The 26,443-nt window shown below is 49.0% G+C and overlaps 1 protein-coding gene across 8 annotated transcripts in view; it reads left to right on the top strand.

Moving 5' to 3' along the window:
* Positions 1-2,517: 2,517 nt before the first annotated feature.
* LOC107265304 overlaps positions 2,518-26,443 on the top strand; it is a 169,991-nt gene continuing 146,065 nt past the window's right edge. For 6 of the 8 annotated variants that reach the window (XM_015734630.2, XM_015734627.2, XM_015734628.2 and 3 more), the window contains exons 1-2: positions 2,521-9,423; positions 14,754-14,804. In XM_015734630.2, the coding sequence (XP_015590116.1) occupies positions 6,250-9,423; positions 14,754-14,804 (3,225 nt within the window). In that variant the 5' untranslated portion in view covers positions 2,521-6,249. Of the gene's footprint in view, positions 9,424-14,753; positions 14,805-26,443 lie in introns of all 8 variants that reach the window. The other 2 variants (XM_025082216.1, XM_025082217.1) reach the window with 2 other exon arrangements.

The following is a 26,443-nucleotide window of genomic DNA, read 5'->3' as shown; positions in this document are numbered from 1 at the left end:
CCTGCCTCCATTGCTGTTATGTGCATGGCTAATTATCGTTTAGTTAAAATTACTGTTTGCGATCAACATCTATGGATCCCTGGGAGTTTAGCTACTTATGGGCCTGGAAGTTGAGTCTCGTTCACCGTAGTTTCACTCTTTGTTATTCTCATTCTTTTATAAAGGCCACTGCTCTCTCATTCGATTTACTCCCTTATGACTCCCTTAGTATCGCATTCACCTCAACATTTATTATCGTTGACCCCGAGGACTCCTGATGTGATGAAATTCTGACGGGGCAGTGGACCACATGGATCGAGGAGGCTGTGGAGGCTGTGGAGGCTGTGGCGGTGCTGGAAGTCGAGGATGAGTTCAGGGAGTGGACCCGAGGGCAGGAGGCAGGAGGCAGGAGGCAGGATCTTGACTCGCCGAGTGGCTCTTCGTTGCGTGCGTCACTCTTCTGCGCGACTCTCCAAAAAATAGTTTCCCGTGTCGCTCCATCCTCGCTGCCTCCACGATCACGGGGAGTTTTCAACTTTCTCTTCCTGGTGCGTCGGCCTGCGCCAGATGCCACCCTCGAGCACCCCTACGAGCACCACCGCCACTCGGTTCGAACTCTTTTCGTTCGGTACTCCTTCCTGTTTTTTGCTTCGACTCTGCCATCAGCCATTTCTCTTCCGCGTTCCCGTGCTTTCATAACAACCCCCATAATTCTTATTGATGAAGAATCACGGAGTTCTCGTAGTGTCTGCCTTCATCTTCCTAGGTTAACTTATTGCCAAAGAGGCGCCGTCGATCCCAATTTCCTCAGCGGCATCCTGGAGACATTTGCCTTCACTGCCTGTCTTTGCTATTTTCTCTCAGATATTCAGAATCATTCGGAATCATTCGAATTGGTCGCCCCTGGCTTTGGTGTTTCTTGACTCCCCATTTGATCCCTTCGCTTCTCCGTTGCCAAGGCACCGAGGACCGTCAAGAGGCAACCAAGTCTACCGGACCGACCAGACCGACTAGACCGACTAGACCGACTAGGCCAAGCCAACCAGCCGGTATTTTCCCTGGGAACTGGAATCGACTCTCGATGCCGAAGGGCGAACGTAGACTAATAGGTCGTTCACCGGTATGAAAAACCTCCTCGAGAACAAACGAGTCCTCGTGCTCTTGGCGAAGCTAGTTCGCCGAGCGATTGTTGTCGAGGACAATGAGCCTCGGTGACGTTTGCCGTCGCGACGGTTATTCCAGGCATCATTCACTATGGCCATAGAGCATGAAGAATGTACGAGTACCAGTGTAGAAGCGCATATAGCAGAGACCGGTTGGCGCAGTGGAACGGATTCCCATGTGACTCGATCTTCGCAAAAAGGAGCAGCGACGTTGGACCTGATACAAAATTCTCCTAAGACGAATCTACGAGACCGCTGGGAATTTTCCGAGGCTCCTGGGATGAGAAAGGTTTCATCATGGCGGGCCCGTCCCCCACGTGCTGCTAGAGGTGCCCGGATTTTATTCGATCCAGCGAGTCGCACTTGCCGCGTCTTGGCGAGTCGAATCACGTACTCGATGCTCGTTGGTCGACTTGAGGCCGGTTCGGTCTAGAACGTTCCTGCACCCAGAACCAGCCAGTCCACGTCGGTTGGGCTCCAGCGAAATTCTTAGGCTCGGCAATTGAAAGAGTTTTCCCAATATCCTCTGGCTTCCTCTCGTGCATTCGTCTTCCTTCCGCTTCGTCTCTTGCCGCTTTTCACTCAGGTCTATCGGCGAAGATCGTCATTTTACGTCTTTGCTCCTTTTTCTCTTCGCTTCCTTACAAGGAGCATGAATCGTACGTCCTCCTTCCTATCAGTGTCGGACGATTTTTCGGGTGCGCAGGAAAGTCAATTCGCAGCGAAACAAAAGAGTCGAGCTATTGGTTCGACAATTACCTTTTTTTTTCTTCCATTGTACTCCATCTACTATCATCGCGTCTCTTCTGCCTCTGGCACGAGGAAGACAGACGCGGGTTCTCGTGTAGCTATGTTTGTTTAGGCATGTACCTATGTAGTGTGTACTTGGAGGCGCATAATGGCGGAAGAAGGAGGAGGCTGTAAGGTGAAGTAGAGTCCCAGGGAATTACGCTCCCCCGTTTCTTGCTACGTCAGCCGAGAGCCTCTTTCTACTCATTTAAACGGCACAACCGAATCAGCTTATATAAACATTTGTGCTTTTCACTTCCCACCTTTCATCGCCGCTTCTTCCGCCTCTTCTTCCTCTTCTTCCTCTTCTTCCTCTTCTTCCTCTTCTTCCTCTGACTTCTCTGTGCCTCCTTCTTCCTCTTCTTCCTCTTCTTCCTCTTCTTCCTCTTCTTCCTCTTCTTCCTCTTCTTCCTCTTCTTCCTCTTCTTCCTCTTCTTCCTCTTCTTCCTCTTCTTCCTCTTCTTCCTCTTCTTCCTCTTCTTCCTCTTCTTCCTCTTCTAAACAAAACCCCCCCCCCCCCGCCTTTTCCTAATTTCTAATCGTGTGTCTTCTCTTGGAGCACACTTCTCCTTTAAATTATTATTTTTACTAGTTTTGGAAATTTTCTTGAATTCCTGTATTTTCAAGCAGCAACGTCAGTAACGAAAATATCTTTTTTTTGGAACTTGTTCCAAGTATTGCTGACGTCACAGAAATAGTTTAAATTCCGGCTGAGTATAATCTATGAAAGTGTTAAAAAGGGAAACGGTCGATGAGAAATATGATGGAAGATGATGTATGAGAAAGAATTATTGAGATTGCGGGCAGAGAGCAATATAGTCGCTGCGCATTGCAGTCTGCCGTAACCTGCGAACCCGGTTCCTCTATAAAACTCGGAATTTTTATTTCGCCCCAGATTCGGCTCCACGTCGCCACATTGGCCGCCATATTGCCAGTTGAAATACGTGAACACGAGGAACACGAGGAACACGAGGAACCAGCGACACAGAGAAACAGGTCGCACTCATTAGTCTGGTGGCATAAAGGGGAATCCGTTGCATTTCCTCTCGAATGCCGAGGCTCTGGTCATTTACAAATCTTTAAGCGATGAGTTCAGGAACTAATTAGTGGGGACGTCGATAACCCTTCCAGTAGCCATAGTCGATCTTAATAGATTCTAATTCAGAGCTCCCAGTCAGATCGGCCATCGCGAAACTAATTCAATGTGAGAGAAAGGGTGTCGGTCGGCAATGACCGAAACGGAAATTGGTAAAATTCAGTTAAAGCCAATTCTTGCGCGTTATCGCCAGCTTTCGTCAGCCCGTGGAATTCGTGACTTCCGGAGACTTGGTTGTTTCGATTACGAGATTCAATCGTACTTCTCAATCTAATAATCCTCTTTTCGAACGATAGGAAAGTCATCGCTAAATTTCAATTCCAGTTAAATTATCGAAATTTTGTAATTTCATGGGTGACCTTTTTGCTTGGGACTGCTACAGGAATTGCAGTTGCGCTAACAAGTGGAATCGCACGGATTCAAAAAGACAAGGCGTCGCGAGATGATCCAAGGCTCTCGCGGTGCATCGGCAATTCGCGACGCACCGTCAAGGTTTAGAGCAGCATGTGAAAAGGCAATTTCAAAAGTAACCATTTAACCTGGAAAGAAGTTGAACTTTATAGGAGCTTCTGGATAAACTATCTTGGCGAATCTTTCCATAAACCGGTCGGTCGATTCCTCCACTCCATCTTTACCCAGCCGCTCTGGAAACTTTAATTGGATTTTAAATCTCGCCGCTCGCCCGATAACAGATCGACGGCCAACTCCATAGTCCGTGCCATCTTTAAAGATTGCTATTATCTTGCTGACCGGAACTACTTTTTCGATGTCACCCGGTAATAGCGAACGTGAGAAACAAGGAGGACAGAGTGGAAGATTCCCAAATTCAGGAATCGGATTTCCCTTCCTTGAGGGCGCGTCACTGAAGCCTCTTCAAAGTGCCGACGCGTCATCAATATTCCGTTGGCAATTGGCAATGTGGTGTTGAAGGTAAAAAATGCGCCAAAAATGAAATTCCACCTGGTCCATTGTTTTCCTACATTCGGTTTTCCCCTTCGAAGCAGTTCCGACCTCCTCCTCTGTTCAAATTTTCAAATTATTTTCTCGAAGAACTTGTTTCGTCCAGAAACAGAAATCTTCTCCTTTTCCTCCTTCTCTCGTGTCCTTCAATGATTTTCTACTTGGCTCGCATTTCCCGAAGAAAACCTCAAGCGGATCGGCTAGAAGCGAAACTACCCAATATAACTGTAAACCGGCCGACTCGTGGCCATTGTCCTGCTCGTAGCGATGCTTGTGGAGTGGACCGTCGTAATACGGCACTGGAGAGTTCCTCGATGCAGCGCCGCTGACATAGAGGAATAGATTGGAGATCCGTATCGGCGGAATGCGGCTTGCACTCGAAAGGAGAAGGAAGAAGCTGTGTAGTGGCCAGATCCGCGGGGCGAATTCGCAATCAGGCCGACCATTTCTCTCCGATGATCCTATTCCGAGAATCGGCCTCCGACTTCTCTCGAAGTCATTCGATATGCCGAAGGACCAACTGACGTTTCCAAGGAACCGAACAATCTATCGGATCTAGGATATAGGAAACTGCTGCTTCTGCGAGCGACTAAAATCTTTCAGGCGGAAAACGTACTTTTGCAAATCAGGAAGATAATTATTGGTCACAAGGACGAATCATCTGATTCGCATTGCAGCTGTCGATATCTCCTCTTTCATCGGCGTCCATCCGTTATCATTTAGCTCAATAGTCACTCTCGACCATTCCGAAGATTCTTATCGCTTGCTTGCAATCGTGTATGTCCACGTCTGAATTTTATTTTAATCGAGGGATGTTTTTATGGGGTTTTTTTTTTTTTTTTTTAAGTGATAACAGAGGGGACTCGTCTGAATTGCTCGCATTCCTTTATCTTCTATACGTTTCTCGTGCGTTGCGGCTTGTACGTCACGGGCCACGGGGTTCTGCAGTCATCTGGAATTCGATTCTACTTGTGCCGATGATCGGATTGCCCCGTAGTTGCGGTGTGACTTGTCAAGTGTCAAAGGTGGAATTATTGTGCAGTGTGTCGAGGGAAACGTTTGTTTTGTAGCTGATAAATTCACTCGGGTGAGCTCGTTACGCGTTAATCGAGATCATTGGTTGCGAACTGCTTCTCGGGATTTCAGGGAGGAGAAGCGGTTATCGAATTTACGAGGATATTATCGTTAATATCAGACCAACGAAACTTATGAGAAACGCTTCGGAAAGCTTCAACCGAAAATGATACTCGCGCTTCTGTCGAGTGGATTATTGGCCGCGAGAATTTGTCTCACGCGATAAGAAAGATACGAGTGAAGCAAGAACGTTAGAGGAAGAAAAGGATGAAAAACTTAAGAAAATGAATAACACTAAACGGTTCTAACGGTGTAATAGGAGGTGCTCAATAATTAGTGGACTATCAGTGCAATGAAATCAAAGGTGAATCGATGTCAAATTAGTGATCGGGCAGCGGATGCTATTTTGAAATATTTATAGTAAATTTAAGTGATAAGTGAGAGAAGCCTCCAATTAATCCCGCTCGTGAATTCGAGCGCTTCGATATTGAAAATCAAAGGGAATTCAATTGTTTACACGGCTTATAACGGCCTTTTTCTCACCCAACGTCTAGCCAAGAAAAGGGACGCGAGTTCTACAAGTTTTTTCGAGCACATTTTACGATAAGCCTCAACTTTTAGTCAATATAATCATCGCGTCTTGTAAGGTGAATCAAACGACTGCCCAATAGGTTAAAAATTAAATGTTACGAATCTAAGGTGCAACAAGAGAAACTCCAACGAATTTCACTAAAACTACTAAGCCCTAGGAATTAATTTAGCGGGTAACGGTTATCACGGAGCATTACGAAATACGAAGAGTTCAGTCTTTAATCTGGGCATTTTCATCAAGAAACAAAAATCGAGACTCAAACGATCAAGGACGATATCAAAAAGCTGCAGTTCCTTCGAAACTTGGCTTAAGCTGTGTCAAAGGAAGAATTCAAAGAAATACTCGTACGTAGATATCGAAGGATCGATCACACAAGCGAGCTCGGTTGGGGATCATACAGGGACGCCCGACAGCATTCAGTGTCTTGGATTACATGCGTCGCGTATTTTGGGCGTCGAACGAAAACTTCCAGGAAGCTTAGATCGTGTGTGATGCACCTTAGCAAATTTCCCCTGGGTCCCAGGTAACTTGTCACGGTGTGTGGTCTGGGGCGAATCCTCGGCTACATCGGCGGAAGACCGTCGGTGGGAGCCACCATGTCGCAATCCGGATCGGGCGGAGCTGCAGTTCAACCCGTTCATTCTCAGAACGGTCAGAGCCTGAGCAATCAGGCTCAGAACCAGAGGAGCATCCAGAACGGCCAGACGGAATCCGAAGGTCATGCAGAGTCCAGTCAGAAAGGATCGAACGTTCCCGATCTCTCGAACGGATTTGAAAATCGAACGATGGAGTACGAGCGATACGCGCAGGAGCGTGCTCAGGAGAGGGTCCAGGTCGTTGGGCAATCCGGGCAAATTGGACAAATGGCTCAGATGTCGCAGCTTCCGATAGGATTCGAGGGACAGCAGTACAATGCCGATGGATCGCAGGCGCTTCAGCAGGCTGGACAGTATTCGGTGAATCAGGGCCGGAGGCAGTCAGGTGGTCAGCCCGAGGAGAGACATCCTGTTCCGGGACAGTTGGCACCTTTGCCCGTCGACAGGATTCAGTATGTGTCCCAGACAAGTACTCAAACCCTACCCGTGCAGGCTCAACCTCAATTTGCCTCAGATTATCCCGGCGAGCAGACCCAGTACAGTCAGATTCGGTCGCAGTTCGAGGTCAGATCGCAGATGTATCCTCAAGGCCAGTTTAACGAGAGAGCCGGTTACGTGAGCAGAGATGTTACCTACAGGGACCAGCAGGGACTCTACAGTCAACCCACTTCGAATCCTGTCTTCGGTGGGCAGAGTAAGTACGTGACTGTGCAGCCTCAGCCTTCCCAATCAGCCAGTCCCCAGCCTCCATATTACTCGGGAGTTATGGTTCCTCAGCAAGGATATGCCCAGTACGCGACTCAGCCTCAGTACCCGTACAGCCAGTATTCGCAGGCACTGATCAACCCAGTGCCCTACAATCCTCACGCTGGGATCTATGCTCAGCAATTTGGCCAACAGTCGCCCAATCCCCAGCGATTCTCGCAGGATTTAAGTCAGTATCAGAATCAACCGATTATTCAGCCCATCGCTCAAAACGTAACGCAAGGAATGACTCTGCCTAATGCGGAACGACCCAATCGCGGTCCGAAACCTATGGTCCCGCCCAGGGGAAATTCAAAAATCACTCAGGAACAAGGCCAAAGAAAATCCAGCAGTATGGACGTCTCTTCGATTCAGAAGCCAGGCGTCCTCTCGAGTGCCGCTGAAATGCATCGCAGCGAGGGAGCAATCGCTATCGCCGGACAGGTGGCTCCCGAAGGAACGGGAACGGAGCGCCGATATCTCGCACCAATTAATCAAAATCCACGAACGCGACAGGACGGACTCTACGTTGACTCCAATGGCGATCCTGTCACGCGAGAAAAATTAACCGACTCCATGGCGTCCGATTGCGGGCTCTATGTATCCAGATCGGAACACAGGAAATCGGCGTCGGTCGACGTGACGTCCAGCTTCCAGCGTAGAAACGACACTATAACCTTCACCTTCCCGGGGGATAGTCAGGAGGTGATGGTGCCGGCTCGGAAGTTGTCGAACGCGGAGACCAAGAGACTGGAGACACCTGGAATATTCTCGAGCGATCAGCGAAGAATCGATCCCGGGATGCGAGTTTCTCCGATGACTTTCGAAAACAGACAGGAGAACAGGAAGAGCATCAGCATGGACCGGAAGGCCGAGTGGGGCAACGTCAGTCCCAATCAGAGATCGATCTCGCAGGACAACAGACGATCCGATTACTTCGAAGAGCACCGGAGGTCTCCGTTGACATTGGAAGGAAAGAGGCTCGAGGACATCCGACGATCGCCGATGCCCTTCGTGCCGATTCGGGAGACGTCGGCCGATCGCGCAGCCCAAAAGAGCCCGTCGTTCGTCAATCAGGCCTTTGAGAAAACTCGGCAGGAACTGGCCATCTGGGCGGAGCAGAGACAGAGGCAGGAACTGGAGAGAGGCATGCTTCAGGGTCAAGTGTTCTCCGCCAGTCCAAGGTCTAGGAACCATTCCGAAGAGCGAAGAGATCCGAGAATTCATCAGCCGGAAGAGAGGAAGGACGTCAGAATGTCCCAGTCCGCATTTCAGCCGATGCCAAATATCAGTCAGAGTACGATAATGGAACAGCGGCGACATCTGCGTCACGTGAGCGCGGATCTAACGAAGCACATGGAACTGTCCAGGAAGGATTTCGACGACCAGCCTGTCACCGGGTCCGTCGCTAATTTGGCTCCTGGCCCCGTGGGAACCGTCTCCTCTCAGAGGGCCAGTCCGAATCTCTGTCATCAGTATGCAGCGTTCAGCGAGGCGAAGCTCGACACCAAGATTGCTCTCACTGTCGTCACTGACTTTGGCGAGAGTCCCGGTAAGCCGATCGAGCAGGTCGATCACATAATTCACAGCCACCGGAAGAGTCACAACGCGTCATCGAGTCTTCTGACTCACAGTAAGAGTCAGGCTGACAATCTTCATGGGCAACTAGAGATACAGGATGAAAAGAATGAGAAGGCCGAGGTGCAGCAGGTGCAGATGCAGATGCAAAATCAACAGAGTCTCGACATCATTTCCGAAAAGTTGACGCAATTCGAGAGGCAGCAAAGCGACCTGCAGGCAAAGCTGCAGTGTCTACAGAATCAAAATCAAATCCTGGACAAAGTGGCGCAGTTTCAGCATCAGCAGAGCGATCTTCAGGTGCGAATACAGGCTCTTCAGAGTTCAGGACAGAATTGCGAAAAGGCTGGGCAGGCTCAAAGGCAACAGACTGAATTTCCTCAGCATCACACGAGCGGCGTGGATAGCGATGCTCACGCAGGAACTAACAACCAGGATCAATCTGTGGAAAAGATACACCAGATGCATCAGAGTCTGCACGCTGTGACGTCACATCCGTCTGCTCTTCAGAGTCAGGCCCAGCTGACTGCGGAAAAGCTTTCGCCTCGTCCGCAGCATGACATCCAGCATGATCCTAATCCCATTCAGATCCCTAATATGTCTCAAATGCCGTTGCCGAATTTGGCACATTTCGAGCGTGGCGACGCGTCCCGCAGCTCGCTGCCGTATCGGTTGTGTCCAAGTGAGATTCTCGAAAGTGCCAGTGTCGTGAACGTAGCGTCGGTGCCGTCGGTGACGTCGGTGCCGTCGGTCCTGCCACCCGGTGCCACCTTCACGACGGGAACCCTGAAGAAGGTGCCGCCCGAGAAGCCGCCGAGGACGTCGCTGATCGTGCAGTCGCCGGAGGCAGAGGTAAAGCAGCAGTTTCGTTAAGAAAAGAAAACTTGTTTGTATTCAGGACAGCGAGGGCTCGGGGGATAGATGGATGTAGCTGGGGCTGGGGGTAGTCGCGAGGGGTTTCTCGATAAGGTTACTTCGAACGGGACTCCGCTAGGCGACGCCAAAGCACGTGAGGAATTTCAAAGAATTCTCTTACGTATCAACTCTGTCCTGTCTTCGAAAACTTTCTTATCGAAGACTCGCGCGCCTGTTTGTGTATTTCTTGTGCTTTATTTTCAAACGACGCCATGCATAAGCGAGCATGACGACGCTCCATTCCAGTCTGTGCATCATGGTTTCTATACGTGCATTTCGTGAACGTGCAGGGAATTGAGGGTTCCGAAACGATTGAAACGTCGCGTCGGAGGGCGTCGTCTTTAATTCTTCAACCGATAGATTTCGTTTGGCATCACTGACACGAGGACGCGTGGACTCTGAGTTTGATCGATGTATTCTCGTTTCACGTTGCCAACCGGTATCACTTATAATTTTCTCTCCGTTCCAATCCTCTGGTTTAAAAACAAATATTTACCAAACTTTTGGAGAATCAAGTGTATATGCATTTTATTTTTTTGCTATGGCATCTATTTTCCGGGTACCATCGCGGTTCCGCAACCACGAAGTCGGGCGGGATACGGCATTGTGCTGATGCTGGAAAAAAGCACCAAAACCAGAGATGGAATCGCTCTTGAAATATCCTTCTTTCTGTTTATTTTTCTCTTAATGGCTTTCCTCTATTCCATTCACTTTCTCATTCTTCAAGCCGGAGAGATATGCAGCGAATGCAAAGCATCGCGTTTCGCTATAAAAATTATTCATATTTTTATAGGAGGGCAGCAGCGGCTCGAAATAATTTGCGAGAATGTTATATGAATACCCTAAGGTATAAATTAAATAAGAGTTCGCAGGAGATGCTGGAGAATTTTATCTCCTATCAGAGGAGCCAGCGGGATGCGTTGTGTTGGTGGGAATGGCCGGCGCAGTGGGCCTAGGCGACACAATGCCGGACGCACTCTTGAATCACGGAAAGGCAGCAGCTCGATCAGCACAATTTAACCCAAGTTCATTCTGCTCGCTGGCATTTCGCAGTCTCGCAATTTCATCGTCTCGCAGTCGAGAAATCTCGGCAGGACATCGTTCGTCCTGCCGTCTCCCGTCTCCCACTCGCAATATCCTGCATGTGTCCTTTTGGCAATTGGAGGAAACTCGTCTAATCCACTCGTGCCCTCCGTCGTGCCCTCCGTCGTGCCCTCCGCTAATGAAAGCGGCTCACCTCTCCAACTCGAGTGGCCTGCCAAGAACGCCTGGCTAATGGGAACGACTTAATAGGCTCATCGAAGAACCTTCCCTTAACTGGGAAAGACCTTAGTGCTGATCTTTTTTTGTCAGGATTCTTTGAAGGATCTTCTTCAAAGGGACTCGTAGGTCCAAAATGTCGGACGGAAGCTGTATATGAGATTCTCTGAGTGAGTGTTACTTTCTCGAAGTATCAGATAGGAGGGAGAGCAGTGTTGCGAAAGGGTCAAATGGGGATGCTGGGAATTGTGGGGATTCTGAGGATCATGAGGATCCCGGGCATCGCGGGAGATGGGACGATTGGGTTAATAAGATTTGACAAGATCCTCTAACCTTATTACCGCGGATACTTCTTCTCGGACAGTTATTAGATGTCAACAGAAATAAAGGGAATTTAATGGTGCTATTTCCGTGTCAGTATTATTGTAGCGAGTAATCGTGAGAACGCATGAGCAAAAAATCGCAGAACTTGGTCTTATTGTTAGAGAAATAAGTATGAGCCCATTATGCGTACACAGCGTACACAGGTGGAAGGAGAAATGCATGAATTTGGTAATCTCGGGCATTTTGAAATAGCGAACTTCATTAGAAATATGTCGAGCGAATTTGTACGGGTGAAATTTGAAAACGAACAGCAAGATTTCTGAACTGATAGTGCCAGTAGTCCGGAAGTCATTAAATAGAAGCATAAACCAAGCGGAGGATAAGCCTCTTCTGGGTTTGGCCAAATACAGGCCTGCGATCAACTTGCAGATTGATGTTGCCGTTGCCACATTGCCAGTTCCACATTGATGCGTTGCCAACTTCAGGATAGCAATTTTCGTAGCTGGATCGCAGATTAACGTCCATGCGAGTTGACTAGTTTTCGAGCGAAGTCACTGGTGGAGTTGGTGGCACGATTGATACTTTGGTGCGAAGGACGTCGGGACGTCGGGCGTCGGGACGTCGACAGTTAAGAACGGCAAAATGGTGGTAGCAATTAAACGGAGTGATTCGAAGGCATTCTGCTGGAAAGTTAAATATTTGTTTTGAAAAAATAAAGCTGGCACTGGTCATCCAGTAGCTTTTATTTCGTTTGAACAATACACAGGAAACTCGGACTCTCCACATTTTTCTCTCCTCCTCCGTCGGCTGCTCTGTTGCCTCTAGTTTCTTCACTTTTAATTACCCCCTGTAGTACCGATGGCCGCCGCTTCAGTGGGACGAAACGTCAAAAGCAACCTGCGGTTTGCCTGCTCTCCTCGTGTCCCGCGTCCCAAATGCCATCAAATTCCAATTGCCGTTCATTTATTGTTATTAATAGACTGCGCGTGCGCCCAGCACGAATGTTTCTGCATTTTATTACTGCCAGACAAATTCCCTAGTAGGAATTCTATTACGAAAGTCTCAGCTAGATCTGGACAGACCCCAAAGTTACGAAAGAAAATTTTCCACTAGCACTGTGTTAGAGAATCCACAAGGCCGGACGTGATTCGAAACTGAACCCATCGACGTAATTGTAAAAGCTGTTTTCACAATGAAGAGTATCGATCGAGACAATGGGGTTTCGGCGGAAGCTTCACCCCCCTTGAGTCGCCGTGCCGAGCATCGCGGTCATCGTGACGAGTACACACTGTCGCGCGTATACCGATTATTGCCCGATGTTACTTCGGATCGGACACTGATGACTTCTCACGCGCAATTCGATATTGCTGGCTGGCTGATCCCGCGACAGGTGCAGATCGTAGCGACAGCAGTGGATAACGGCAGATAGCAGCGGGACGCAACTCGGTGGAAAACGTAAAACGTAACGAACGGATAATTAGAATGAACGCAGAGGAAATCGGGATGCAGGCCACCGCAGCCGCAACGCGGAATCGCTCCTATAATAACTGAAACGGGCCAAGGAAAATTAAAATTTCAACGAATGCGGTGGCAATGCGGTTACGTGCGAGAATTATTAAACTCCTGTTGGTTGGACGATTCGCCGGCTGTGTCGATCTCCACTTGCGATGTTCATCGGCATCGTTCAGCACGAACTCCGAAAGGCACCATCCCTTCCATTCACTTTGGGATTCGAATTACATAGAAAACTCTTCTGGAAACGGACGCGGTCGACGTGACAATCGAAGCTTCGAGTTCAGTGGATTTTCAATTGAGATTCAGATTCAGATTTGGATTAGCGGTGACGCTGGAGAGAAAGAGGGATCGAAGTTGAGCTTATTGGCGATTAATTAAACGGAGTAAAAATGTTGCTATTACAGTAGCTTCGCAAATGGTCCCTTGCGAATTCGCCATTGATCCCATCCGATTCATGCGTTTCGTTCGGTATTTCCTAACCTGCACATCGGATGCACGCTACAGACGTAATACGTGCAGTACGTGCAGTACGTGCCCTGGGTGCCCTGGGTGCCCTGGGTGCCCTGCAGACACCGATGCATACTGTCCTGAACGTAATTGCTTCTAATGCTGTCAGCTGCTCTCGCTCTTCCTTATCTCTGCCTGATTATACGTGATTTGGTCCAATAGCTCTCCAGCTACTCTCGGATTTGCAGTTGATTCCTCCGACTGTATAAAAGCGCTGGATGATTTGGCAAACGAGCTGTAATTTTTGGATAAATCAATTCTAGGATCTTTCGGGGTACCGATTCCCTTGGTGTTCGTTGATGGCCGCCTAACGTGAAGAGGCTCGCGTGGACGAGCAAAGTTCCTCCTTCTTTCTCTCTGTCACGTGACATTCGGTAAAGCACTGGGCATTTCAAAAGTCATAGAACTCATAGGCCGCAGGTAGATTACTGGGACGAGTGCACGAATAGTGCGACTGTAGCTGTCAGTCTTTCTGAACTTTCTCGAGCCTTTTCTTTCATCAGCAAAACGTAAGAAAAAACGCGTGTTCAGAGGTATAACGCACCGCGTACTGCGAATACTCGGCTAGCATCAAGATTAACTTTTATCGGGTTGGCGGCTTTAGTAGCTCTTGACTGAGTTTTACAGTAACGACTATTTGAATTGCGATACCGTTTACTTGACTTTTACTAGAACTCTCTCCGCCTTCTCTCTCGCCGCTAAACCTTCTTCCGTACTGCTATCTATAAATATACTATACCTTTCTGGCTATCCTGAATGTAAAGGCTTGCTCGCAATATACCCACAACCTGAAGATGGCTCTGCCATAGAAATGAATTGGACCGGCTGACTTCAGGTAGCGCGTTTTACACGACCAACCTCCTGCTCGCACGTACAGCACGAAGACATCTTTAAGACGTCACTCGAATGCGGCTAAGATATTATATTTGTTTTGTCTTTACAAATCCATGTCCTTCAAATGTCTTGCTGATTCTTATGCAGACAAATTGCCTGGCCTCAGTCTTCCAGAATGAACCCAGAAACTGAGATCTGTATTGTTTTTCCCGGACAGAAGAAATCGACTGTCTTCTCGTATTTGGTCGAATTGCTCAATGTCGAACGATCGCCGACGGAGGCTGGAAGGGAATAGCAGCGGGTTCCTGTGCGTGGAGAGGGGCGAGGGGCGTCGGGACTTGGTCCTTCGACAAGGCGAATCCTCATCGCTGTCGACTGTGTAGACGAAGTAGATGATCCTCCATAATTGGACTAATTACGAGATGCAATTATTTCGAATTAATTGAGATAAACCGCTCAATTATCTCTTGGTGCTCCACTGACAGTTCCGTCCTTCATAATTCTCTGCCTTATTCTCCTTGATTACTCTTTCTTCCTTTCCTTCTCTTTTTCAGCAGCACGCAATTCCACTGATGGCTGCCCGTCTTTATCTTCTTCCAGGAGATCCTCCGCTCGCTGTTCTTTCCCAGTCATGTCCTTATCCTTGGTTTGACTTTTGGATTTGACCGATGAAAAGTGGCAGCTCATTTTCTTAATCGGGCTGATGTAGCGTCCGTCGCGCATGCGCAGTGCACGAGATTAGCTACGGATAAAAAAGAAAATTGCCGAGTAGAGGGAACAGAGCCACGAAAGTCAACTTAAATGATATTTTCTGCTTTATGTTACAGAGCAACAGGAGCCAGCCGGCCATTGGACTGAAACAGACACCGAAAGCGCGGGTGAGTGTTTTCGTTTTGTGTTTCCAATAGCGAATGAAAGATCGAATGTGCCCAATAACTAGTAGGTAGCCACTTTTTTTTTAACTAGCTTACCCAGTCTCGTTAGGCTCGATCAATGTTGCCGGAGGGCAGTTCTGCCATTTGAATATCTATATGTTAGCTACCCTATACTCTAGTTTATTTTATACCCTGTACAGTCTCTCTCTACAGGAGTCCATCTAGGCAATCGATACATATAAGAAGCTGTAGAAGCTGAACTATTTAATCCTGATTCGCTCCTACGCGACTGGCCAACCGCAAAGTCGAAAGAGTCCCGGAACTTCTCTTAATCCGCTCGATCCTCCCGATCCTCCCGATCACCTTGCCTCCTCTACAACGTTTTTCTATCCATTTTGAGCTTTTTGAAACGTCGTTCCTCCTTTGTCTGAAAATCCTCCAGACGTCCTGGTGCGATTTTACGTGACAGCGTGGAAATTTGTGTTTCCATGTTGCGCGTTTCGGATACGTAACTTCCATCGCTGTTGTCGCCGTCACTGTCGCTGTTGCAATTACACACTAGGAGTAGGCTGAGGCGGATCGAGAAGAACAGGCGAAGAGGCGAAGAGGCGAAGAGGAGCAGAGGGGAAGAGGAGAAGAGGAGAAGAGGAGAAGAGAACGGCGAGATTTATGGGGCCGTGTGGAATATCTCTCGTACGTGTGTGCAGGTGCTCATGTCCATAGTCGACCGTGACACGTATTGTATAGCCGCAGCCATTGTGGATCTGCCGGCGAATTTGAACTCGGTACGAGCGCACATGTATTCGAGACAAACAAAACCACTAAATGACATACTCGTCCAGTGGTATAACCCGCGTCCTGTCGACGTGTGCTCTACTATTGCTAGCTGTTGCTGCCACGTACGTCGCTGTTATTGCTGCTGCTACCAGCAGCAGGCAGCGTTGCCACTACTACTAGTGCAGGTGCATAAGGTACTGCCGCTGCCGCCGCTGCTGCTGCTGCTGATAATACGAGAGCGACGGACGTTCGGGAATGAAAGATCAAGTAATTCTCACTGGCTCTACTTTCCCATACTGCTGCAAAGGATTCTGAAGGGAGGAGCGTGAGAAAAACAAGGAGTCAACGTTAAGCGGCAGCAGGACGGTCGAGATCCTTCAGGAAGCGCCGGTTGTTCCGTTCCTTTTGAAATTCCAGCGCGACTCCCGCTCGGACGGTTTCCACATTTTTCCCAATTACGCAAAATCACTACAGTAAAATTGCACCTGCACTCTTTAAGCAGCGAGAGATGCGGAGGGACAGAGGAAGATCGGTGGACGCGAAAACAGGGAAGCCGCCTAAGAAATTGTATGGATTTCATAGTATATTTTTGAAAAGTAGGATAACGATTAGTCTCGTAAGCGGATGTGACGTCAGTTGTTACGGGTCCCTTAGGAAATCTGTTTGCCCTATGGGGCGGCAATTACTTTGAGCAAGTCATTGTCGAAGATCTATCGAGACTGACTGCTGTTACGTTCAGGTTCACTGGAAAGATTAAGATTCCGCAGTGAAAGCACCGATTTACGGAATTGCGACTCTAAGCCTCGAAAATTGCGCGTCTGTCCATTTATTCTGATCGTAATCCCGAAACCCGACCCGATCGCCTCAGGCAGAGGTTGGCTCGTAGTTTCGTCGTTTTCCTTAACGGTTTCGTACAACTGTGGCAGCTGTCGCGCCATTGGGATGAAATTCCAAGATTCCGAAACCAGCGAAGCAAGTAGAGAAGCTGCGAAGCAGCCAGCCAGGCGAGATGTGAAGCAGCCAAGTAACCGGGCAGCCTGCAGCGGGGCAGCTTCTAGAGTTCTCGACTCTGAAAACAGGATCCGGACGTGAGTCGTGTTTTCGGGGTTGCGCCGCGTTATTTCCGTTCCTGGAGATTTTACGTCGCGACGGAATGTTCCGATATTTTGCATAATGTTGCGTCTCATACTCGTACATATATGTATATGTCAGTATTATCCCGAGGTGTTTGCGCGGGTCAACTGCACCTTGTAAACTAGGCTAATAGTAGCGTAGAGCGAAGAGGAGAGGAGGCTTTTACCTCCCGAGATATCGCAATTGAATTAGGCAGCACGGATATTTCTTCGGCTGGTAATGAATTAGCCGTGCTAATTAGAATTGCTAATTGCAGCCAGTCACCTACCCTCCTGTCCTACCCACTAACGCCTTCCTCCACATTTCTCTCACGTGTCTCACTTCCCCAGTATTATTCTACTACTGCCTGAGAGGCACATGGGAGTAGTGAGGGCATGTAGCCCAAAGTTCCATTCATAGAGAACCACCCGAGAAACCACTCGATGCTTGAAATTATCTACAGCTACTCACCACCACCCTTACTCATCCACCGACGCCGACGCCGACGCCGACGCCGACGCCGACGCCGACGCCGACGCACCACGGACCCTCGCACTGTTGTTCTGTTCTCATTGAACCTACCTTAATTCACAGCAACTTATCAGAGTTTAGTTCAAACTTGCTAATCAAACATAGTGCAGGAGGCTACTTCCTTTGCTTGGCTCCCGAATGGACTTCCCTGACTCTTCTTGTGACTCAAGTGGTCCAGCAACTATGTAAACTTTACTCTTAAATTCATTACTTCCACGCTCGCCCGTTCTCGCTCAGCTGCCCATCGATAGAATATAGGTCTCACATGGTAGCTATATACCTATATAGCTATATACATAATTGAGGAAGTTTCTAATAGCTTGGACACAGGTTCTAGCGCGCTACTCGGCACTTTGAGAGTTGGCCGAATATCGCTCCATTCGCTCGAAAATTGAGAAGCAGCCCTTAAACGTTTCTAAGAACCTTTGGTTTTCTTCGTTGCATCCAGCTGGCCGCAGCTATTGCGTCGCTTTTGCATCTTTCAATGGATTTTCCACACGAACTTCCATTCTCCCTGGAACACCACAATCTCTCTCAGAGTTATACAAGATTTGAAAATCTACTTTTACCAGAGCTGTATTCTAGGTGAGGAAGAATGAACTTCACTTGGTACCTAAATTCACCGTGCTTACCATTCTTGCTTACTGCAGGAATAACAGTGATTGTACGATAAATATTTTTAATTCTAGAATTTGCTCGCTAAAGGAATAAATTTTCATTCGTGCAGAAAAACAAGTATTTTTCCATTAGACTCGTAACACTGAAAACTATCCGCCTTCCTAACTATAATACTGGCCTCTTTGTTGTAGACAACAATCAAGCGATGCGATGACCATGTATTAGTTCATTTCATGCGGAAGCGCATCGACGGGTCGATTGGGTTGATGGGAGTATGTGGTTCGACGTAAATTCCTTCAGTACTTGAAACAAGCATTCGTGCGTACGGAGTCACGACCATTCGGCAGTCGAACTATTCGCAGTGACCGGTTCAATACGCATGCAGCTCAAATTTCTGTTGCCCGCCTGTAGGAATTTTTCATTGGGAGAAAAATGTTATGCGTCTCGACGATCACCTCGTTATTGGTCCGCCTCCAAATAATGTGAATTTTTTAACGTTGCAATTCACCGGTGACACATTCAAAGAACTGAGGGGTGAAAGCGGTTTCTTTTGAAATCGCGTGAAAACAGCTCGCTTATGCAAGCAGTTTCAAAATTCCGATGTCCAAAGCACCGAAAGCTTAATCGAATTGTGCGCTCCTGGAAATTCGCTGACAGATTTGAGGTGATTATGGGTGGCCGTTTACCCCAGCGATTGTGCAATATCTCCGGAATCCGTATAGCGGAAGGGACAGAGATTCCGAAATTGAAGCCAACTTTCAAGCAATGTCGAACACCTCTCGCTCTATAATTATAAACTATTTGATTGAGCAAAGTTTAAATTGCCGGCTGTGACGGATCAAAAGATTCGGCGCCGGCGCTACATTGTGTCAGGAGTCACAAGGGTAGTTTGGACTTGCTGTCGCCCCCGCCCCGCCCCGCCTTACTCGGCTATGGAGATTTCCTCTCCTCGTGCGACTCGTCGTCCTCGCTGTCGTCGATCAGGCCGTGAGGTCTCGGCTAGCGAGGAGGTGGAAGGCGGCGGAAGGAGGGCGGCGGGGCGGAAAGGCGGAGGGCCTGTTGCTCGGCTTTTGTTTCCAAGCAAACAAACCTTCCCCGCTCGATACTCTAAGTCAGGACGCGTCGCGGCACTTTGCCTTCATCCTAAAAAGCAAAACTTTTCGCGTTGGGCACTGATTGCGCTCCGATTCACTGGACGCTAACAGTACAGTCGCTGTTTTGGCTGCGTTTCGTTCGAACACGATTAACCTCTCTCAGTTCACTGGCCATCTTCTTCGCCTAGAATAACCTCAGTCCTAAATGGGTATTCTCCTAGATGCTTCCTCCAGTGGAGCTCACACTCTTCCTGGGCTTTCGATCAAAAGTAAGCTTAGATCGAAAATGCGAATAATCTGGTGTAAAAGGATCGAAGAAATTGTGCGAAAATTGATTTCCTTAACTGGCGCTCCTACCCGGAAATCAAATTGAAGATCCAAACGATACGACCTGCGCCGTGTCAAAGGCAATAGAAAGTAATGGGATTTTCTCTTGTCGCAAGATCACTGCGCGGTCCTCAGGTAGATCGGCTCTCGGCAAATTGTGTATTTGTATCCTAGGCAAGAGAAACTGAGCGAAGGTTGACGAATTTCGCGCTCTCAGCTGTTTGCTGATGTACACGTATTGTAGATAAGGGTGTGTTGGCGAGTGAAGTGCTGGGATGTTGCTGTTCGTGTTGGCGCCGGCGTCGGCGTCAACTGTCGTTAAACTCTACATACGAGTAACAGTGTAATTGCCTCGAGAACGAACCAAGCACAATAGCACCGAGTCCTGACTCACCTATGCATGGATGCACGCACGTGTGACGACGTAACGACGTAACGACGTGACGTCACTTCTGCAGCCTGTTTACACGTTACCGGGGCCTGGAGAGGTTCTGCTCTCAAAACACACTGAGCCGCAGAGTAATCGACTTTCCTGACCCAGAAACTTAAAAGAGCTTCATTTACCTACTCCTTGCACTCGCTGACCTTTTTTCATCCAACAATTTCCAACTTTCAAGTTTCAACCTTCTGACCTTCTGACCTTTCAAGCTATCGGTCTCTCCTACTCTTCTTTCTCCCTTCTCGATTCCACAATTCTTCAAAGCTCCATATCAAAATGTTGGAACTTCGAGATAAGGAATGGCCATTAGCTTTGATTTTGGTGCAATTACCAAGTCAGCTACGTTTCGTCATTTAATTTGCTACGTCACTCGAAGGGACTCAACGTCCTTGCAGCCTCCCTTCGAAGGAATCTCACTGCTTGCTCTCCCCTCCTCTACCATCCCACGCCTTCTCTTAACCCGCAGCCTCTATTTCCTTTTGCAGAATTGCACTTTTAGTCGAGTAAATGTTTACTTGGGTAACGACGCCCTCGTGCTCTTCAGCTTACTCTTTCCTGCAAGACTCGATGCGCTCATCGCAACACGCTGCTTTTTGCTTTCCTGCCTCTGCGAACACCCCCAAGCGTGCCTCGCAGTATCCATTTTTCCTGGCAACATTTTCCTAGCTCCATCTAGGAAAAATGTGACTGCGATGTAAAGAAACGAGCGAAAGTGCGAACGTGAAGCAGACGAGGCTGTTGAGTTAAGTGTGCGTCGCGACGCAGGCGTCGTTTGACGACACGCACCGATAACTACGATAAAAACAAGGAACAACGTTATGGGTGGTCTGGTCTACTTTCTCGGAGAGTGAGAGAAATCGGAATTAGGATGGGATGTCGTTTGCCCGGGAAAAAAAACTCCCAATATGGCGGATTACCTGGTGAGATTTCGACGGTGCCAGCGCATTGCGCAAGCAGCACGCCGCTCGTGAGTCGCTGTGTGGCAGCAGACCGAGATTGAGAAGCGGAAGATGAACCCTGTTAAGCTCCACGCCCGGGAGGATCAATTTTGCTCTTTGGGGAAGCTGGAAGGAAAAGAAGCTTCCAACCGGCACTGGACGACGGCACTGCGACTACCCCGCTTTTAATTAGCGGCCGCCCAGCTTGATGAAGTTTGTTCGTTAGTTGATTGCGCGAATTATCCTTAATATCGTTACTACCGATTTTCACGTAAAACGAGCTTCGCTGCGAGAACGATGACGGCAACATCGAGCGGACGGCACGAAGCAGGATCAAGAGGATGCGAGTACGAATGATCAGGCACCGAGAGCAGTTCCACTTTGCCAGTGAGGAGCTTCCGATGGTTCGCAGCATGACAAGAGTTCTCTGAAATTGGAACTGATGCTGCGTCTGCGGCTCGTAAAGTCCTCCCTTTACAATTTGTGGCGGGACTGGTGTGTAATATCCCATTCGACGATAGCTTCGAAATACGCGGTCAGTGTTGAACTTCGAAATGGATTGAGCACATCCTTATAGTTTTCTAGCTAAGCAAGCGGTCTCGGCCTTGGGTGGTAGGAAAATTGTACCAGGAATAATCGAGTAATCTCATAGAAAGAGTCCGATGCGTTTACTGGCCAAATACGCAGAGCCGCCGCCTGCTATAGTTTGTTCGCTTCTATCGTGGCACAGTAGGCTACAGTGGGAATTTAATCATTCGTGGTATTTGGAGTTTTATGGTGTCCACGTTACCGACAACCAATATCATGGAGACGTCGGTATGGTAGAGAACATTAGTTCTTCCCTGGGGATGAATGACGATAGTTCGGGATTATTCCACCTGCTGGGATTTCGCTGATCCCGACGATGCTCCAAAGAGTATACCGTATACCGTCGACACTTCCGGTTCGTATTTATTTTATAAACAGCACGACGCTCTTCTTTTGGTGACTCGTGATAACGCCTGGCTCGCAGTAACCTCCATCCTCAGAAGTCATCGGGAATCGGATAATTCAATGTGAACGGCAAGGCCGGGATCATTATTTCGCAGAGGTTTATGCTCAATTGCGTGGAACACAGATTCGACTTTAAGAGAATCAGATGAATCGGCTAAATTTTTTCCCACGGAAAAATGGTCTATTTAACGTGTAAATAAAATATTTTTAAAAGTAAATAAAAAAATATAACGAGTCATCATTAAGAATGCAAAATATATTTTAGCGGTTTTTTTTTAATGTAACTACTGATTCCAGGAAATAAACTGTCTCCAATTACACGCACGCGAGTTACTCGGATATCTTTGTTGTGTCGTTTTGAAAACCGTGACTATCCTTAGGGCACTAGGGGAAACATTCTCAGGAACTATTTGAAGCACGGAGTCCGAAGAAGTCAGAAAGGCGCCGAGGGCAGTCAGGGTTATCCTAGGGATGCTGATCCCCGAGGTGTTCAGAGTGAGAGTGCGAATAAGGTGATATTTGGGACGAACCGGCGACGAAGAGAACGAGGAAAAGGAAAAGGTGGACGTAAGGAGCGAGAGAGAGAGAGAGAGAGTGGCGAGAGGTGGGGGGTAGCGCGTGGGCGGTGCGCTCGTGGTGGTGGTAGGTGGTAGGGCCTCGCCGGGCCGCGGCTGTCACTTGTCAGTTGGCCGCGAGCGTTCGGTGCTTCCAGTCTTAGGACGCAGAGTGTTTCTCGAGCGTGCGTTCGAACGCGCCTTCTCTCACCTGCGGTAATTCCGATTAATTCCGAGTAATTCCGATTTACATCGAGCCAAGCCTGCCTCCTGGTGGCCATTGTTATACGATCGCACATGCCCCGCGGCCGTGCGTTTCATTTCCTCCCTGCATCCCAGCAGATCGACACTATGCAACTCCACGTGCTGGCTACTGCAGTCGCTTCGCAGGAAGAGTGCACCCGGTTGAGGCTCTCGGATTAATTTGGTCTCTTCCACTTGGTTCCTGTTTTCCATTGCAGCCGCTGTGTTTGTGCAATATCGTGTCCATTTAAAGCATGCTCGTGTCTTCGGTGCTTCGGAAGGTGCTTGAATCCTAAATAGTGTTCGTGCCCAATTTCCCTTTTTGTGCATCGTGAACGTGCAGTGTGTGGAGTGCAGTTGTCCCAGCAATTTCCCTTTACCGGATATCCCTTTCTTCTGGATTATTTCAGATAATAGCGGTGGATTTCGAGGCAAGTCACTGACATGAAATTTTCCCTCGAACAGAGTAGCCGTGATACGTGCTTCCGGTCCTCGACGAAGCTTCCGCTTTTTAAGATCATCCTCGTTGCTCGTGCGTCGCACCAATGAATTTGCTTGGATTCGATCTCGAGGAAACGGGGCGCATCGCGCGGCTCTCGATTTTTCAAAATGCACAATGGAGAAGTCGCAGCTCCGACCCGGAAGAGTCGACGATCGACCATGACGGTCTTTGGTGTTTCTCCTGCTGTGCGTCGGAGCCGCGACGTCTGACGGTTTCACTGACCAAGGCACTCGAGCGTCGCGACGACTTTCTATGGTTGATCCGAGCCAACGGTCGCTTCTCGGCCAATCGAGCCAGTCAAGAAGCAACGGACGAGGCGAGTCCCCCGTACACACACCTGTTGTTCACGTCTCACGTGAGTCACGGAGCTACTCTTGCACTCTTGCACTCTTGCAAAGGCCTATCGCAATGCGACACGCAATGCACGCGATGCGCGCAGCCAGCAGTTGCACTGGGCTCCGTGAGTGCATTATTTATTAACATTGACTTGACGCAGCGCCTCGATCGCCTGACGTTGGACGCCAGCGACGCGTCGTGCGTCTGCTTTTTCTGAGAGTCCAACCGAAAAGAAACTAATGGCTGATCTGCTACAGAATGGCAGCTCCGCCTTGCTCCGCGGTGGTCCTGTGCCTTCGTCGGGGAAACCAATTGTACTTTGTACTTTATTGTTCTTGATGAATCTCGGCCAAATCGACCGTAATTCACTGGGAATATTTGGCAGACGACGCCTCCTTTTTATTGAACTTTTTCTCCTTCGATCGCGAAACTCGAAGCTTATCTCGAGATCAGAGAAATTCCCTGTGAATTCGGATTCGCCGACAGCCGTCCTTGTGCACTTTCAGTCCTCGTGCGAGATTAATACGACGAACGGTTAAAACACTCTTAATCTACGCGCAAAGCCTTCTCGAGTACATCCGTAGTCATCGAAAACTGCTGAACTCTCGTGACCCATCAGGAATCGAACGATCAACCATCGACTTCCGTCGCTTCGATAAAGATAATAAAAACATACAAAAGAAGTAAACTTCGCGCTCTCGACTTTTTAATTTCTCGAAAATGAAATCCATCCGATTGCATCGTTTCCTTCGACTCGGCCTCTAATTCCAGAACGTTAACGTCGCCGTTGATTCCGTATGGAGTCTAGTGGCCCGAGAATCCAATATGCTCTGCCATTGTGCTCTCCAAATCCGATTCGTTTCTTGTGGCAAGAGACGCCTTATCGTGTACGATTCTTCGAATCAGTCGTCACGATAACTCGGCCCGATAGCGAGACACGTTTTCCCCGTGAGCTAAGATCTCAGTATTGCTTGTTAGTGACAATAAGGCGACCGAGCGAGGAGGAAGTGGCGCTCGCAGCTCCTCAGGCCGGCGCGCACGCACGCGATCATCTTCAACCTGGAGCGGTCCGCTTTAATCGCTATTTCTGAACACGAAGCGATCTCACAGCTGTTACATCCACTGCTAATACATCGCTGTTCTCTGCTTTTTTCCTTTCGTGGTGTCTAAATTACGAAATGGCATGGAGGAAAAACTGCGGAGCCTAATTTCCAAGAGGAAACGTAGGGTGGCTGTGTCCCCCTATAGGAGGACGATAGCCACTCCTGTCCACGTGTACTCGTGCACGCTGGCTGCTCCGTAGCATTTCTTTTACTATTTTTTCAAATTACACGCGCACCACACGGAGGCGGCGCCGCGTCACCTTCTACCTGAGACTGGCTGGAACTCTCGATCCGCTCTGTCCGCTCTGTTCCCTCGCCGATAACGGCTATGCTCATAGGGAACATGGGGGGGCTTTAAAAATTAGTTAAATCCTCCCTCCTCCCGGTCCCGACCCTTATGCTCCTGGCTCGAAGCCCACCGGTTCCAGCGATGAAACTGAACTCACTCCGAACACGATCAAATATTTCCTCGACACCGTAATGCTTCCTCTTTGATCCACGTGAACGCCCGTCAAGCCTAAATCTAACTAGAAAATAGGCAGCTCCCTCTCCCACGAACGTCTTTCGAACGGCGTGTAGTCCCTACGTGTGGCGGATACGCGGACCAATCGGAATTGCCGAGTAACGTGACGCAACGTGACGCAACGTGACGGAACCTAACGACGCGTAAAATCTAGAACGTGCTTAATGCTCCACGGAATCCGAAGGGCTGGTCGAAGATTGCCAGAGAGCACATTTTCGTAATGCGGAGGGTGGATCAGTAAAGCGCGTCGTAGAGCGTCGGCTCGAATGCGTCGCTGGCATCGGCAAGCGAGCACCCCGTTCGCTGGGACCCACAGAACCGGTGGCTGAGATGTACTGCTCGCTCAAAAAACATGGACGGAACACGGGCGTAAAGGAATAGGAAAGCCTTTCGGAAATCCGATCGATCGCTATGCGATCCTGGGAGGCTGCGTGCGTGTCGTCGACGCAGGCGCACGGGGACGCAGCAGCACCTGCCTAACGAGAGGCATCTTCTCATGTCCCACGAAGGACACAGGAAGATCGATTCGGTGTGCCGATCAGTCGATTCCAAAGAGTTCATGCACGTCACGTGCTTCGGAGCGACTCTCGAAGAATCAGCCACCGGCAGGATCTGCGAGCTCAGGCACTGTGGACCCACCTGCCTGACCCGGAAGGTCGCAGATGGCCAATTCGCTAATCGCATCAGCGTTCGCGCACAGCACGCACGTTGTTACGTGTACGTGTATGAATACCCACTCGTAACTTGCGTAATAGGCAGCATGCACGTCCCACGTATGGACGGACGGACGCATGTACGGACTGCATAAGAGCTATCGGTTAGCACGAAGACACAAAGAGACCCCTTGACCGTGCATAATGGCGGCGTCAGGCTGCCCTGGCGTCCCGACGCCGCTGCCGCACGGCTGCGACAGGGAATCCTTTCCACAGGATAGCGGCAAGTGGCTTTGTCGAAATCCCGGTACCTGCCTCAAGGAAAACGTTTAACTTTTCTTTCCAATGGCTGCTCCGGGAAGGTCAATTCGACGGTACGAGCAGGTATGTGGCTGCCATGTGCCGCATGAAATGACATGATGGCGTCCAACCATCCTCGGGCACTCCTCGCCTGTAATCTTCGCAGGGTCGTGTCATCATTTATTCCGTTAGGTGCACCAAGAAGAGGCCCAGAGCTATGACGATATATGAAACGGAAAAAAGTGAAGTGGGCTGGATGGAAACTGTGGCGCGAAGGAGAGAGGAGAAAGCCGAGAGCCCCGAGGAGAAGTAAAGACGAACGATGAGGCGGGAAGAGGAGGAGGAAAGTGGAGAGAAAATTGGGCAATTACTCTGCGACTGGTCAGGGTGGAGGTCTTTTGTTTTACGATGTCGTTCCCCCTTTCACTCGTCTTCCACCAAAATGGCACCAGCACCATCTCGCGAGGACCAACGCGAACCTCTCTACTCCTTAACCCTTTCTCACCTTGAAATTGCCTTCTGGCCTGCTTCACCTCACCTGATCCTTCGCGGCTGCTTCGTTAAAAGTTACGAGCTCCTCGCCTCTCTCGCCCCCTCC

This window comes from Cephus cinctus, unplaced genomic scaffold (assembly GCF_000341935.2).
Source record: "Cephus cinctus unplaced genomic scaffold, Ccin1 Ccin1_scaffold0215, whole genome shotgun sequence".
NCBI classification, from domain to species: domain Eukaryota; kingdom Metazoa; phylum Arthropoda; class Insecta; order Hymenoptera; family Cephidae; genus Cephus; species Cephus cinctus.
Note: the sequence above shows the minus strand (reverse complement) of the source record. Positions and strands in the feature narration are given on the sequence as shown.